Genomic DNA, 17308 nt, shown 5'->3' with positions numbered 1-17308 from the left:
TTACTGTATTATACTTTTCGCATACGCGCTTATGCTTCTTTTATCCCTTTCAAATCCTTTAGTATGATAAAAATTAATTTGGTCGAGTTGGTCTAGTTCGCCTTGTATGCTCTATTAAACTTATTTTAAATTGATGACCTTTTAAATGTTATCTCAAACGTCCTTTTTTATATTCTCTTTAATATCTATATTATTTTCTTAATACTATAATAAAAACGCTGTTGTTTTGCAATTTTTTTCTCTCTGATAATAAAATGACTGCTGATCTTCCAATCAAAGTATCATAGAATGAATCTTTACCCAAAAAATTAAAAAAAAAAAAAAGCATCATAGATGAATGATTTTGTAACAAATAAAGTTATCTTCTTTAAAATAAAGAAAAACTAATGAAAATGATTTTAAAATTTTGAGTTTTAGCGAAAATGACAAAATAAAGGTTAAAGTAAATAGTATCATAATTGATTTTTTTGTATAAAAATAAGATTTTTCGTTAAAATAAACAGTAACAATAGTATTTTGTAAAAATTTCCTTTAAATAATCAAGAGGTTTTGTGACCTACTAGCAATTGATCTGACGCCTTCATACCCGATGTAGTTGTCGGCTCACTCTACCCACGCTTGTACGATTGTAGCTCTTCTCCCTTTTTTTCACACGGCTCCACCTATATGGTACTTTGCTTTTTTTCTTTTTATTGGTAGGGAAAAGTTTAAGGAGAATTTGGCTACACTTACTACCAGAACACTTGGTGTACCCACAAATTTAATTAAGAGGATTTATGCGTGACATTTAACGGTTAGTTATTATCGATATAGATCTACGTACAATGCACACCAACTAGAACTGTCGGCAGCAGGAATTGAACTTAGATTGGGATAACCACAAGTACACCCTTACCCATTGAAACGACCTTCATAGCTATTTTTATTTAAACATCAATTATTGTTGTGATTCTCAAAAAAGTAAAAAAAAACCATCATTGTTCTGGATTGGATTGGATTTGCATGATGCTGAGCCAAAATGTACATTTAAGTTAAATTAGCGTTTTTGATTGCACGTATTCAGTTGCGTTGCTTTAACCGAATGATGATTAAAAAAGAGTAAACCTTTTATTCTGTTATTATATTTAATTAGTCTATTGATTAAAAAAGCCATTAATGCTTTCATGAGAAACTGAAATCTATTGATTAAAATTACTTTTAATATATTTTTTGAGGTCATTTGATAAAAATTTCATTTTCAACTTTTTATTTTCAGTTTTTACCTATTTTTTTTAACTGAGACTTCATTTCATAATTATTTTCAGTTTTTAAAAAGTGAAAATTATTTTTTCAATTAAAAATTTAAGAGTCGTCTGAAAACTATTTTGTTTTAAATTTTCAATGTTTATTTTCACATTTTTGAAACGAAAATTTTGTTTGGTAACTACTTTCAACTTTTAGTTTTTAAAAAATGAAATAAAAAACTACTCTTTTAAGGGCTGTTTGATAACTATTTCATTTTCAATTTTCAATTATTGTTTACACTTTTTTGAAATTCGAAAACTGAAAACTACTTCAATGAGTTTTTAAAATTTGGTCTTGAGTTTTCACTTTTTGGGTTTCAGTTTTCAGTTTTTTGAAAACCAAAAGCAAACATGATTTCAATTTTTGAAAAAGTGAAAATTGAAAACTAAAAATAAAAAATAAAAAAACCAAAAATGAAATGGTTCTCAAACGACCTCTTAAATTTTCCAAATTTTAGTCTTGAGTTTTGAGTTTTTAAATTTTTAAAAATTAAAATTTAAAAACAAAATGGTTATCAAACAATCCATTGACTTTCAAAATTTTACTTTAAATTTTTAGCTTTTTAAAAGTTTAAGTTAAAAATAGAGGGGTTTTGATATAGATGCCTATGTTTTAAAATTTTGACATTAAATATTTATGCCTTTTAGAGTTTTGATTAAACATTTTCCTATAATTTAGGTGCCACATGTATTAAAAGTAGCATTTTTTATAATTTAAATTCCCCAACTTGCCATTATATAAATATACCCTTTAATTCCTAGATAATACATCAAAACTCCTAAAATCTTGTAGATAAATATTGTAGAATTTAATTCCAATAAAAAGTCTTTCAAAAGACCCATGAATGGGACTTGCCATTATATTTAATATATCTTTTAATTTTCTTAGATAATATCTCAGAACTTCTAAAATCTTGCAGATAAATATTGTAGTATTCAATTTTAATAAAAAGTCTTTCAAATTACACATGAAACGTAGATTTCTTCTTTGTACATATTTGATACGTTACTTAATATATCTTCTTGGTACATATTTGGTATGTTTGTTTTCTTTTTTTTGTATGTATTTGGTACGTTTATATTTATTAAAAAAAAAACATATTTGGTACATATATTTCTCCTTGGTACATATTTGGTACGTTACTTTATATATCTTCTTGGTACGTATTTGGTAAGTTCATATTTCTTTTTTGTATGTATTTGGTACATTTATATATTATTTTGGTACGTTTATCTCTACTAATTAATGAAACCCTCTTTTCAACCAAAAGAGAGTGAAAAGACAAATTAGTCTTCTATCACACAAAAAAAATGATGGGCAATAATGTAATTTCACATGTCTAAATTTTATTATTTTTTTATTGAAACCTCACTTACAGGTGATGTTAAAATACCTCCAATAATAATAATAAAAAAAAACCTCCTTCTCCCCCCACGTTCTCTCTCTCTTTCTCTCTCTCTCTCTCCCCCTCTCTCCTTCTCATTTTCTAAAAAAAATGTGTTTATACAAACAAAGTGTGCAGACAAATAATCGTATCTATTTAAAAAAACATATTCGGTACGTTACTTTATATATCTTATTGGTACGTATTCGGTACGTTTAAATATATTATCTGAATGTACCAGCCTCAAGCCTCCGAAAATAGAGAATACATCTAATTATCTCACATGATATCAATATAAAATAGTGAAAACAACCACTAATTGAAATGGATAAGTCCATTCAAAATTCAAAAATGAGGATCACAGAATTCTAACGTGGGAGAAGAAACCATACGGCTCAAACGTGGGAGAAGAAACTGGCTTCCTAAAAGAAGGCCACGTACAAAAATATATCAACCTAAAATGATATATATGAAATTTAATAATTAGCATTTTAAATTAAAAAAACACAATAATTACATGCAATCTAAATAAATATAAAAATGCTGACATGGCTATTGTTTAGGCGTCCTAATCAAATTTCAAAATAGAATCAATGTTTAATCTAAAGAGTATTAGGTTTGGTTTGGTATTGCTGTGCTTTGAAAAAAAGCTGCTTCTGCTATGTTGTGAGAATAAGCAGCTGTGAAATAAAGCAACATAGTGTTTGGTAAACTTTTTTGTAAAAGTGCTTTTGAAAAAAAAAAAGCAGTATTAAAGTGTTTGGTAAACTTTTATGTAAAATAGATGTGAAAAAAAGCCGGTTTTTAAAGCTGGGTTTTGCAGCTTCTTGTTTTTGGCTTTTTTTCACCCAAAACTATGAAAACAAGCTGAAGCTAAATGTTTACCAAACACAAAAACAGCTCCCAGCTTTTTTTTATACCAGCTTTTTTCAGAATCATCTCAATATCAAACCGGGCTTTAGAAAAGTGCAGGGGATTCTAATTTTCCCTAAAAATAGTTACCAAATGAGTTTTTCAAAAATCTTAGAACTTAAAATTAAAAAATTAAGAAACTGAATAAATAGTAAGCGCCCCTTAATATACATCTACCATCACACCACTAATTACTCTTTGGGAAAATTTATTTGAACCCATATAACATATTTCTACACCCAACTTACTCTTTACATCCATATTAGTTTTAATTAAACTATTAATATCTCTTTAAACCCAAATTCACTACCTAAACTACACTCACAAACCCAATTCAATATGTAAATTATATTTGCACCCATTAAAAAATTAACAAATCAAAATCAACTCCTTGTATGTTCTCTCCTTTTCCAACAGTTGCTTTTGATTCCTTTAGAGCAGTTCCAGCCCAAGGAAAATGGACCGGCACCAAGTGAAGAAAATGGATCGGGACTATGTCCATCACCTCCAGCCCGCAAAACAGGCTGGCACCCAGCCCAAAATGGACAGACCCAGAGGCCGGTCCATTTCCCTGGCGCGTGCACAACACGCGCTCCTGGCGCGAGTAGTCGATAGCAATTGTAGGCGGTGGGGCCCGCGTGCAGGGCAAGTTGCGTCCGATTGTCAAAGGGCTACGTGGCCCTCCTCAGAGCCGTTGGATTTCCAACAGCTAGTTTTTGTAGGCCGTTGGATTTCCAACGGTAAAAAAAATTTAAATTTTACTTTTAGATTGGACCGTCCGATCACAGATCAACGGTCCACGTTTTTTTCACCAAAAATTAAAAAAAAAAAAAAAAAAAAAGGCCCAACGGTCAGAAATTTGACCGTTGGCCACGTGGCAGCGTGTTGGCTGTTGGATTTGATTATTTTTCAAATCCAACAGTCCAGATTAATTACAACATTAAAATTTATTAAAAATTGTCAAAATTTTTTTAAAAAATACAGAAAAATTTTAAAAAATTAATTTTTTTTTTCTATAAATACCTAACCCTCATCTTCCACCTTACACCACATTTCAATATTTTCTACACTTTCTACATTTGAATATTTTGTACACTTTGAGAGAAAAAAATGACTTCGTGGAAGCTCAGTGAAGATGTTACGTTGTGTGAATGTTGGGTTTACACTACTCATGACCCGATTACGGGTAATGAGATGGATAAGCGAGAAATGTGGAGTAAAATTACGAAATCGTTTTGCGATGTACATGGAAAAGATGCCAGATCTAGTCAAGGTCTTCAAGGTCGTTGGAAAAAACTCAACGCATCCTTTACTTGTTGGAAAAACGCCCTCTCTCATGCATCTGGTAATCTGCGTAGTGGGACAAGTTTAGCGGATGAGGTAACAATATTTTTATTTATTTATATGCATTCCACCCACATCAATATTTTAATTTATTTAATTTCTTATGTAATTTTTATGTAATATGCATTCCATGCCCATCAATATTTTATGTAATTTCTATGTAATTTATATGCATTCCACGTCCATCAATATTTTAATTAATTTATTAGTGTTACACCCGTTTTAATACTAATCCCACATTTTTATAGACACTACAAGCACAAGCATTCTACAATGCAAAGAACCATAACAAATCATTCAACAAATGGGAATGTTGGCAAATTGTCAAAGATTGCCCTAGATACAAAATTGTGGCAACCGGTCCAGAAGTTGTCATGCACGGTATGGGTCTACACAGTTCACCAGAAGCAGACACAGCCGAACAAGAAGCCAACACATTTGAAGACACGGAAGGGACGCCTGAACAAGTGCCAGAGACCCAACCGACTCGTCAGTCCCTCAGGCCTCAAGGTAAAAAGGCATCAAAGAAAAAAGGTAGTTCTTCCAAAAATGACTACACTAAATATATGGAGGAACTTACTCGTCAAGGTGAACTGAACATGGCATGGGAAAAGGCTAGAGATGAGGAAAAAGCTATTGCTATGGCAGCAATTATTGCAGCTACTGAGGCTTGTGATGCGGCAGCTGAGAGACAAAGAGAAATAGTTAATCGAGAGAACGAGATGATTAGAGAAGCACTTCATCGAGAGAATGAGATGCTTAGAGAAGAAAGGATGACTCAAACAGATCGTGACACTATGAACAAGTCTCTAGTAGGACTGTCTCCGAATTCAAAATATTTTTGGACATCAGAAAAAAGAGATGTCGTGCGAAGGAGGCGTGCAAGAGATGCCGAAACAAGTCAAGGGGGTTCCAGCTACAGAAATCCTAGCAACCAAGATCCTAGCACCACATATCCTAACTCCACAGACTTTATTTAATTTCTTATGTAATTTCTTATTTATTTTTAGAACTTTATTTAATTTCTTATGTAATTTCTTATTTACTTTTAGAACTTTATTTAATTTCTTATGTAATTTCATATTTACTTTTATAACTTTATTTAATTTCTTATGTAATTTCTTATTTACTTTTAGAACTTTATTTAATTTCTTATGTAATTTCTTATTTAGTTGGTGGCTCACGAGGACTCTACGGCAGTTCTGACAGACATCCATCAATGTAGGGTTTTGTTTTTCATACCTTGTATAATTAGAATTTAGCTTCCTGGATTGCACCTTGGCACTTACGCTCTGACTATGTATATCTACACTCCAACACTTATTCCCGCACTTATTTACTTGTCTTGTGTGCATTAGTTAATTGGTTTTTGATTTCTCACATCTTTATATCACTGTCACTTCCACACTGCGCACATGGCTACGTCACCATCACGTGACAGCCAACATGCCTCGATTTAGGTCGGGGTGTGTCAAGAAGCAATTCGAAGGAAGATAGAAAATCTAGTTGAGAGCAACTCTATTTGGTGAGAAAACTTCTTGTTCATTTGCATTGGATAGTCATTTTTTGTGTGAGAGAAAGAACCATGAACATAAACATAAAAACCGTAATGCGGATCAATGTTTTAGTAACATGATTTGTATTGGGGTGCTGCCATTTTTTGTCAGGGTTTGGTTAATGGGTGTGAGTTTATTGATAAATCTTATTTTTATTGTTAATTGTATATTGTACTTGATGGTAATTATGCAATAGGATAATATTGATATTTCATATTTAAAATTTATATTGGGTGTAGAAAAAGATTATATGAGTTCAAATAAAATTTATTTTACTCTTTTTTGTGATAAAAAAAAAATTTACAAACTGGCTCTCACATGTTCCATATTATTTACTTCCATCTCTTTTTACTAGTAAAAGAAAAATGAACAGAAACCGAAAATAAGCAAACATCTCGAATTTATTCAACTTCAATTTTCAGTTTGCCTAAACACAATTTTATTTTTTGGTTTTAATACTTAGTTGCTATTTATTGAAAATATTAAATGCATTAGAGCATCTTCAAATGAGATGTCAAAATGTCTAAATAAGTAATAACGGTAAAAAAAAGACAGCATCAATGTTTTCCAATCGAGAAGCCAAATCTGATGTGGCATGACATGGAATGACATCTCTCCCCTTACCAAATTTGACAACAGCTTCATAACATTTTTAATTAATTGTTAAGTGCTTTTTATTAATTTTTTATTGATTTAAAGCTTAGCCCTTTATATTTCTTTTCATTACCAAAGCAAGTGTAAATACTTTTATACCTTTTAATTCATTTTCTTTCATTACCAATGCAAAGAAAAGATATGTGAATTTTTATTTTATGTTTAAAATTTGACATATTGGGTGGAGAGTAAAACTTTAAAAGATATCAAAGTGCCACTTAAGCTGTTAAATGTAAATTTATGTTTAAAATTGACATCTCTTTTGGAGATGATCTTAGGGTTGGTTTGAGATTGTAATCAATGCTCATTTAATGAAATTTTCAAATGACAAGTATACCCCCACATGTTTTACAAAATTACAATATTTGCCTCTACATTATATCTTTGACAATTATTATTACATCATTTTTAGTCATTTAACATATTCAAAGTAATTTATATAAAAATTTATCAAACACTTAGACACTGTTTTTATTTATTTATTTTTATTTTAATAAAAGCACTTTTACATAAAAAAGTTTACCAAACAGTCAACAACTTTATTTTACAGCTGTTTATTCCCACAGCATAATAGAAACAATTTTTTTTTTTAAAGCACAATAATATCAAACTAGCCCTTAAATACCTGTTATGATTAGTTATGTCCTTTTCCAGCGTCTAATCCCAATTAAATAAAAAGTTGAATTTTTCCTTTTTTTTTTCTTTAAAAAAGGTTCAAATATATTTACCCTAAAACATTTAAAGTTAAATTAAAGAAAAATTAATGTAAAATACTTGAAAACTTTGAGTTTTAATGATAAAGATAAAATAAAGGGTAAAATAAATAATACTAGAATTGATTTTTTAGTATAAAAATATAATTTTTCGTTAAAATTTTAATTGATCTGAAGTCCTTTTCCTCCTGTGAACCTGTGTACTATGTACATAAATTTTTCTCTCATGCTAAAGGTAGTAATATAATTAAACTATAATTATTATTTTGCGGCAGTAAAACTTGAAAAAAAACAACTTTTCAACCAAATGAATTGTATTAGACACTTTATATCAAAATCGCGTGCCCACACATCAAAATATTCTTAACGTCCAATTTACCTTTTTCACCCCTCCTTTACCTCCGCGCCCGGGCCCACAGCTCCCACCCTATAAATCTCGACGCCGAGGACTTGAGATTCTTGTACCGACAGGAGCCCAAAATCGTCATTCAAGCTCGCAAACTGGTGAGAGAAGAGAGAGACAAACGTTTATGAGTTTTTAGAGAGAGAGAGAGAGAGAGAGAGACTCGTGGAGGGTTGCTGTGTGCGATGCGTGGAGGGCAGGTGCTGAGTGCCCAGACAGGGAAACACCGAGATCGCGCTCTTGAAAATGGCGGATCGTCATCCCAAACCCTCAATACTCTGAACCAGCTCTCATCGTATTCCTCGTTGCTCTTCCCAGATCACCGACTTGCAGGTCCTCTCTCTTTCCTCACATTGTCTTCAATTCTCTCTCTCTCTCTCTCTCGTCGGCATTGCATCGAATTCTCTGTCTCTACCCATCCTTCTCATTTTTTTTTACGTGCTCGTACCATCACATCGTCACGGGTTCATGATTAGTACTGTGTCAAATTTTGAATTTTGGTTTAAGCATTTCGATTTTGGTAATTTGACACTGATGTTTGTTTGAGTTTTTGCAGAGATGGCTGAGGCAGCGAAGGTTCTGTACATCGTGGTGGTTGACGAAGAGGACAAGAGAGAGAAAGGGAAGGATTCCTTTCGGTATACGCGTCCTGTTTTGCAGAGTTCTCTGCAACTCATGGGCTGCAAGCCCCGCCACGCCTTCAAGGTATCGAAAAAGTTTTGAGTTTTGAAATTTCTATGAAATTTTAGAACTTTTTGGCTTCTGGGTTGTGTTTTTGGTGTGGATTTGTTGTTGAATTCATTAATTTTGGGGACATATCTGTGGTTGCATGTAATGTGTTCTGGGAATGTTCTAAATTTGTCAAATTTTGAAGGCTTGAATGTTACATGGTGGTGTTGCATGTTTAGGTGAAAGGATTCTTTTAAATTTCGGGTCAACGGAGGCTTATCGGAACTGGTATTTTAGTCAGTGACTTAGTCTTGGTTGTACAATTGGCTTTCTATAGAGTCAACCTTATGAGTCATTATCACAGATTAAGTCCAGATTCTTCATAATTTGCTTTTCAAAAAGGTGGGTTATGACCGTTATATTGTTCTTGTGTTACCTTCGACTTGACCTGTTAAAAACTATTCTTCTGGTGGAGGATTTGATTATTATTGTTTCTGAACCATCTTAACTTGTGATCTTATCATCGTGTTCTCCATTTTACTTTTTATTTTTTCCTTCAGTTTTGGTTCTTTGGGAAGTTACATTTTAACAGTTGACTTTTTTAGTGGATCTCTAACCAATAATCTCTGTTGACGTACATTGTTATGAGAGTGTTTAATTGTCAACTCTAGAAGAACTTTAATTTTGAAATTTCCTGGTTTAGAAAGATCTCCCGTGTTTCATGTGTTTGACCAATGTTTTGAGGGTTTGTTCAATCTGGATGTAAAAGGGGGTTTGTTTTGTGCGAGAAATCCCTTGAACTTTGCTTACGTGTTGAGTGGTGTGGAATAAGCGAGAGTGGAAACCGTTTTAACTGAATGGGAGTTCCATTTAGGTTTGTTGTGTGTGAGAACTCCCTTGAACTTTTGTTATGTGCCGAGTGTTGTGGAACAAGTGAGAGGGTAAACGGTTTGATTGAAAGATGTTCTATTTAGGTTTGAATATAATCTATGCTTTTCTTTGCTGTTTATAATTTGTTTCTTCTTGCTGTGGTAATCTCAGGGATCATGCTTTTTAAAGCGTTGAAATGTGTGATTTGTGTGTATAAGGAGCTTTATGTTTCAACATCATTCAAGAATGTGCATTGTTTTAGTGATGTCTACATTAACTGAATGGATCAGTAAACTTTTATCCCCTAATCAGCTTTTGGTTCCAGTATTTAGTTTGTAAGACTCCATTGTAGCATTGTACAATAGCTTTGGTGCTTTAGTTTAGTTCTTTATAAAGTGATTTCTTTATTGTGTTTTGGTGTAGGTATGGTCTTTAGTTTTATTTAAATAGGGTTCATGTGGGTCATTTGGTTCATTATTAGAATAATCTTTCTGATGATAGTGTATTGTGATGTTTTTTTTGGACTGTACTGATTCCCATGTTTTATTTTACTTTAGAAATTTAACCACTAATGCCTGACCTATTTTTCCTTTGATCAGATTAGCCAACGGGTTTTCGAATTGATAAGAAATGAGAGTTCATCTAATGTCTTGCTGCCAGAAGGAACAGAAAATGTTCCTCCTAGTAAAGATGAGGCTGGAAACCATTTGGGTTCAGGGAAAGATGATAGAAGCAAGAGTGTTCCTTTTGAATTGTACAAAGCACGCACGACTGTTGTGGTTAGGAGAAAAACCTTCTTAGATGTTGTTTGTGATGCTCTGGCTGAGTACAAGTATGTTGGTCCCAACCAGAGGGCAGACTTAGCTTTGGCGTGCAGGTATGGAGGAGTCTTTTATCTTTATTTGAAATAAATGGAACTTACATACATGCGTTCATATATAAACTGCATTCTGTGAATAGTTTCCCTTTCCTGGCAATCTTTGCTTACATTGTGACAATTATTTCACATGCCGTGTCAACATTATGCATTTGAATGAAATATGGAAACACATATTTTATAAGCCATAACAGTGTGGAAATGTCTATGGTAACATTACTATATGACTTATCGGGAATGTTTTCAAACCTGTAATGTAACCGTGATCTTTTGAACTGTTTCTGTGGACTAGTGGCATAATAATTAGTTATTTTTGTGGTGCACCAATCAATCGAGTTCTAGTTTATTGATGGAGGGGTTTTCGTAATGCAGCTAGAATGGGAAGATGAAATCATTGTAGATGTTGGGATTTTAAAAGGGAATATTCTGTCTTACTGTATGACATTGTGATCTTTTTTTGTTTTTTTTTGTTTTTTTGGCAATCTTTAGAGTTATAATTTCTGCTAGTTTCCTAATTTTTATTTGGATAATTGTTTCCTTGCAGAATCAGGGAAAGGAAGGAATCCGTGACTGTACTGTTGTGTGGCACTAGTGGCTGTGGAAAATCTACTTTGTCCTCTTTGCTGGTATCTGAGTTCACTAGTTCCTTGTTTTCATGATTTCCTTTTGGGTTTTGTGTAGTCTTTAAGTGTTGTAATGATGTGCTTTTACTACATCTTTTTAATGCCTGTAGTGTACTATTTAAGCGTTGGATGATGTAAGTTTTATGTTCTGTTATGTAAATTTGTTTTGAATGTAATCTATAAAATTTTGCAGGGTAGCAGGTTGGGAATTACAACTGTGATATCTACCGACTCAATTCGGCACATGATGAGGAGCTTTGTAGATGAAAAGGAAAACCCTTTGCTATGGGCTTCAACCTATCATGCAGGGGAGTGTCTGGATCCAGTGGCTGTTGCAGAAGCCAAAGCTAAAAAGAAAGCCAAAAAATTGTCAGGAACTCCACACTTACTTCCCAAAGATGGGATGCCTGATGGCTCTGCCTTTGGGAAATCTGATACCCGATTGTCAGATGTCGGTTCGAGTACTGCTGAATTGATCAGCCCAAAGCAGATGGCTGTTGAAGGGTTTAAGGCTCAAAGTGAGATGGTGATTGACAGTCTTGATCGCCTTATCACTGCGTGGGAGGAACGGAGAGAATCAGTTATCGTGGAAGGTGTTCACTTGAGCCTTAATTTTGTGGTATGTATCTATAATGATCTTTCCGTATGTTGTTTTGTTGTTTCGTTGCTATATTTAGTTGCATCTCTCCCTCTCTCAATAATTATTTGAATTCCAGATGGGGCTTATGAAGAAACACCCTTCTATCATTCCATTCATGATATACATTACAAATGAGGACAAACACATGGAACGATTTGCTGTCCGTGCAAAGTATATGACACTGGACCCAACAAAGAACAAATATGTGAAGTATATCCGTAACATCAGAACAATCCAAGAATATCTCTGTAAGCGAGCTGACAAGCATCTTGTCCCCAAAATTAACAATACTAATGTTGACAAGAGTGTGGCAGCCATCCATGCAACAGTTTTTAGCTGCCTCCGTAGGCGTGAAGCAGGGGAGCAACTTTGTGATCCCATAAGAAACACAGTTACTGTAGTGGATGAGGAGTATAGGAACCAGTGTGCGGCCAATTCTTTGAGTTCTAAGGGGATGTTTCAGCTGATCCAGAGAAAAGGTTCGTCTAGGCATTTGATGGCTCTTGTAAATACTGATGGATCTGTGGCCAAGGCTTGGCCTATTGATTCAGTTAATAGTAATGGGAAGCCTATATTTTGCCATGGGACTGAGATGGAGATTGGAACCGCAGAGCAAGTGAATCTTCAGTTTGGTCTCTATGGGATCAGTGCTTGGCCCAGTGATGGTGGACCTAGTTGTGCTGGAAGTGTTGATGAGTCGAGGGGTGAGGGAACTGAGATTGGAAGAAGTATTCCCTCTTCTTGCTGCAGCTCCCCACGGATCTCTGAGGGACCTGCCAAAGAGGTATTTTATAGCACCAATTTCATTTTCTCCAGAACCTCTTCTATGACAGTATTCTTAGGTAGGTGTAAGCTGAGATTTGCTTAACAAGTTATCTAAATCGTGGATGAGTAATCGTAGAAATTAGTGGCATAGGCCAACAATTTAACTGCATGGACAATATAATAAGATTTGAACGATTTGTTCAGTTTAGTTTATCTTCTTGGATTTCTCATTGTTTTCTTTCCTTCAGCTGAAGGAGGACAATTCAGTGCATGGAAGCGACGAAGAGGTTGAAGAAGAGGCTGATGTAGGCAGTGATGAAGAACTAAGTGATGATGGTGACAAACGACTGTATGAAGAGGTATAACAAATTGGTTTGTTTGAAATTCTAGACAATAACTTGAACTTTATCTACTGAGGTCATATATATATATATATATATTATGAGCATTGCTATATTTAGGTCATGGTAAAGGTCCACACATACATGTGCGTGTGTGTAAACGCACACATGTATGATACAGAACTTCTGATCTTAAATGAGCTTATATCTGATCAAGGCTAATAAATTTGGGGAACTTTGTATGTTTAAACTGATATAATTCTGGTTAGATCAGATGAGAGGTTGAAACTCAACTTTTTGCAAGAATTAATTGTTTAAACTTTTTACTATTGTGCAGATAGGGTCGGTGGACGAGGAGTCTACAAAAACAGATGAAGAGTACGATGACTTAGCAATGCAGGACATGCAGGGGAATGGATACTGGATGGAGAATGATGATCAGGGAGCCAATCACAAGATTTCCCCCGTTTCTGAGGATCAATCAGCCGATAAAGAAGGGGATAAGTATCGCCAGAACCTGGATCTCTTCCTTAGAACTAGATCAGAGTCATTTTCTGAACCATTGTGCTCAAACTCTTCTTTGTTTATTGAGAAGAATGAGCTTTCAATGCCGTGCTCTGGCAATATGAGAATTAGAAAACGCCGCTCCCTTAGCATTCCCGCCTTGGGAAGGCACGGGTCATTAGTCGGGGGTCCCATACTTTCGGGAGCCCCTCAGTGCTAACACCTTAGTGTATATGGACCTTAGTGCTCTCATCACCCTGTCATTTTCTCCCTTTCTTTTTGTAGCCTGCCCTTTTAGCGTATTTAGTTAACTTAAGTCCCCCGTATCTGTACGGTAATCTATTTAGGAAGTTGCAACGGAATGTGTTATAGTATACTCATTAGCTATGAATCTATGGTAGAATGAGAACATGATTTTATGAGTAGTATGGGATGCATAGAATGAACTCAAGATTTTCGAGTTGTATGCTAAGCGCTGTCTATGGTTGAATACCTACTTTGTTTTTCGTGATTCTTTCTAGCAGGGATCGAGTTGGTTGTTTGTTCAATCTCTGTTCAAGATGTATTGCCCAACTATTCACCAAGTTGCCGAGGCCAGAAAGGGGAGGATTTGCGTCCGACTGAAAATGCGGATACAGAGATCCAGCTTACAAATGCAACCTGCTTCAGTGGAAAAGCGTTTCCTTTGCGGTTTTCGATGGCAGATAAGAAAGATAGTTTTGGTTTTATTGCTTCACTGGCTCATAAATGAAACGGATGTGTTTTTGTTTAACCTTAAAATTGGTGGTGCAGAATGATATCGAACATTTGGCTTTATTAATCGCAAGACCTCCCCATCTGTGAAACTCGATCAGCTCTTGGTTGATGGGCAATGCATTTTGCAGAGTTATCCTCGACGGTTGATTATCTGAAACGTACAACAACAATAACAAACGCTTATGCCACTAACTAGACTCGGCTGTATAAATCTTAGAATGCTATTGTGTTTGGTTTTGCGTCAGCTTCAACTACCCTATGTTTCTTCTTAAAGTCTATTTTCTTGGTTTCCTTTACCTTTTTTTATCCTGAGCTTGTCTCATAATCGTGTTTTTTAACCTGAGCATTTGCAGGTCTGTTTCGCATGCTCACACCGATTTTCTCTCATCTTCTCTTTAATCTTGTCATTCCTCGTGTGCCACGCATCCATCGCATCCAACGAAGCATTCTCATTTTCACTACACTCATTTTTGTACATGTTTATACCTGACCATCCAACATTTCGTGTCATTAAACACTGTTGGCTTTATTGTTGTCCTATAAAATTTAATTGCATACGTACAACATACACGATGCACTCTTCCACTTCAGTCAGCTTGTATTCTATGGTTGAGATCTTTATCCAATTTTCTGTTCTTTTGCAAGATAGATCTAGGATAATGAAAACGTTCACTCTTTGGTACTTCTTGATCTCCAATCTCACCCTTATCTCATTTGGACCCCTATTTCCTTTGAACTTGCACTATGTATACTACCTTTGACCTACTTAAGCAAAAACATTTAGATTGTAACACTTCCCGCAAAAGGTTAAGCTTGGCATTTACTCTCTCGTGTTTCATTTATCAACGCTCTATCATCTGCGAAAAGGATACACCAAGGGATATCTACTTGAATATATCCCATTAGCTCATCCATTACTAATGCAAAAAGTGAAGGACTAAGTTGAGCCTTGGTGTAGCCCTATAGTTATTGAAAAACTTTCACTTTGTCCTCGTGAGGTGTTACTAGAGTCTTGGCTCCATCATACATATCCTTTATTTCTTGGATATGTGTTACTCATACTCCTAGAATCCTCCAAAGAATTTCTCTTGGGACCTTATCATACTTTTTTTCCAAATCTATAAAGACCCATGTGCAAATTCTTTTGCATATCTCTATATCGTTTCATCGATCTTCGCAAGAGACAGATTGCCTCCATAATCGAGCATGCTAGCATAACCCTGAATTAATTATCTGCAACGTAAAATTTACGAAATCTTTTTAACAGGCAATTCGGTTGTTTACTTCCTCTCCTGTTTAAAAGCTGGCTGAATATTTCAATGACTAGGTTTAGACGGAGGCTTGTTAACAACTGAAGCTCGTTGAAGAAGCTAGATGGAGATCCATTGATCATAACTAGAAAAGGCCATGGGGAGATGATTTCTATTTTCTGCTCACATTTCAGGAAAACTCGAACATTTGAGGGTCTTAAGCGAGTTTGGACAATAATAGTACTAAGATGGGTGAGGCTCACAACAACTCATGTTGCATTCCTCAGTCCGAAGTAGCAGGCTTGTGTTATAGGTTGTAGAATCCCGGGGTGGGATCATGATATCAAATTTGCTTTAGTACAGTTGTGTGTGTTTTGAAGTCCCACGTCAAGTTGGGTCTGGTCTTTGGCGTCGGGATGGGGGGAGTACGGAGTTTAGTCACGCAAAGAGAGAGATACGAAGATGGGGCAAAAACTCGCCCTGGCCTGGATAGCGGAATTTGTCTTTGCTAACCATGGTTACCATGCCGCACCTCATTGGAGAAAGCAAGGCAAGGCATATTGTTGGGTTTTCAAGTTGCATCTACAAAACAGGATACAAAATTCGCCAATGATTCCGAACCACTTCATCTCAATAATATAGGGAACTTTTAAAATTAATTGTTTTGTTTTGCTTCTTACTTTCGACTTGTGTGGATGACAAGTAGAAATTAAATTATTATGATTGGCACATTATGTTACTTAACTCAATTTCTCCATTTTTAGTGTAAATGTTCGATGTATTAAAAAATTTGTTATATTTTGATTGTTTTAAGTTGTTTATAGGGAAACAAAAAGCGAAAGAGAGAGAATATTAGTGGGCGGAGCTAGAAATTAACTTCAAGAAGCACACTACTTGAATTTTAGCTCGAATCTCACTAAATCATTCGTAACTTAACTTTTGTCACATAATTTCTTGAACTCAACTTGTATCTCACTTAGCCTAACGTCATTTATAGTTTACAATTTAGCTCAAATCCCAACTTTTCTTTATGAACCATCCCATATTTTTTTCATTTTTCTGACTCAGCCCAGCCCAACTTAGAAGGAAACATTGTTCCAGCCTAGCCCAGTCCACATTCAAAAGCTAGTTTTGTCACTGATCAATTCTCTCATATACGGTGGGTCATACATAAGCCTTACTTGGTTTAGCTTCTACCATATTTTTTTTTATCTTCTTAAACACTCCTATTTAAATATGTCTGTTATTTTCGTTTAAGTTATTTATCTCATTATATACGAGATTTGAATTTAAGACCTCTTACTAAACCGAAATACTAAGTGACAATTTGTAGTATTTTCTTCGAATTGAACAAATAAAAGAAAGCAAAAAACTGAGCTAACAACTCACTTGGAAAAGTTTATAGAGAGGTCAAAACTAATCCAAAATTTGAAAGAAATAAGTTTCGAGAGATGGACATAGCGACACAGAGTTGAAGCAAAAGATGCAGACACGTTTGGGAAGAAATGAAAGACGTAAGAAATGCATACCTCAAAAGGAGCAAGCAAACCACCATGCTTGTTCTGAGGCCGCTCAGTCTTCCTTGTGTTTTGTCCACAAAACTTGAGAATCCGTGGTCATTTCATCCTCTGTGTATGGGGGGCATCACATCTTTCATCAGAAAACATTGAGTTCCACGCTACATAAAAGAGACATTCCTTGGAATATTCCATCCACTTCTGTCTACTTGTCCTTCGTTTGGCTTAGCTGTCATTACAAACCAA

The 17308-nt window shown here is 34.7% G+C and overlaps 1 protein-coding gene across 3 annotated transcripts; it reads left to right on the top strand.

The window, feature by feature from the left end:
- The first annotated feature begins 8311 nt into the window (after positions 1 to 8311).
- Positions 8312 to 14384, top strand: LOC137715245 (P-loop NTPase domain-containing protein LPA1 homolog 2). Of its 3 annotated transcripts, none has more exons than XM_068454499.2 (9): positions 8312 to 8583; positions 8807 to 8955; positions 10389 to 10666; positions 11211 to 11292; positions 11483 to 11908; positions 12006 to 12713; positions 12943 to 13053; positions 13373 to 13539; positions 14064 to 14384. In XM_068454499.2, exons 1-9 carry the CDS (start codon positions 8436 to 8438, stop codon positions 14161 to 14163), a joined length of 2169 nt encoding a protein of 722 aa, XP_068310600.2. In that variant the 5' UTR covers positions 8312 to 8435; the 3' UTR covers positions 14164 to 14384. The 3 variants fall into 3 exon arrangements, with proteins under 3 accessions (XP_068310600.2, XP_088547409.1, XP_068310599.2); XM_088691283.1 differs by having other exon boundaries at positions 14061 to 14384; XM_068454498.2 differs by having other exon boundaries at positions 13373 to 14384.
- The last annotated feature ends 2924 nt before the right edge of the window (positions 14385 to 17308 follow it).

The sequence above is a fragment of the Pyrus communis genome, chromosome 3 (genome assembly GCF_041283825.1).
Source record: "Pyrus communis isolate YQ-2024b chromosome 3, ASM4128382v1, whole genome shotgun sequence".
Lineage (NCBI taxonomy): Eukaryota > Viridiplantae > Streptophyta > Magnoliopsida > Rosales > Rosaceae > Pyrus > Pyrus communis.
Note: the sequence above shows the minus strand (reverse complement) of the source record. Positions and strands in the feature narration are given on the sequence as shown.

What these genes read in the sequence shown, in the direction of transcription:
- LOC137715245 (XM_068454498.2), top strand. Translation starts at nt 8,436, where the DNA reads ATGCGTGGAGGGCAGGTGCTGAGTGCCCAGACAGGGAAACACCGAGAT. An exon ending in AGCCCCGCCACGCCTTCAAG is followed by an intron (nt 8,956 to 10,388) that starts GTATCGAAAAAG and finishes TCCTTTGATCAG; the next exon opens with ATTAGCCAACGGGTTTTCGA. An exon ending in ACTTGAGCCTTAATTTTGTG is followed by an intron (nt 11,909 to 12,005) that starts GTATGTATCTAT and finishes TTTGAATTCCAG; the next exon opens with ATGGGGCTTATGAAGAAACA.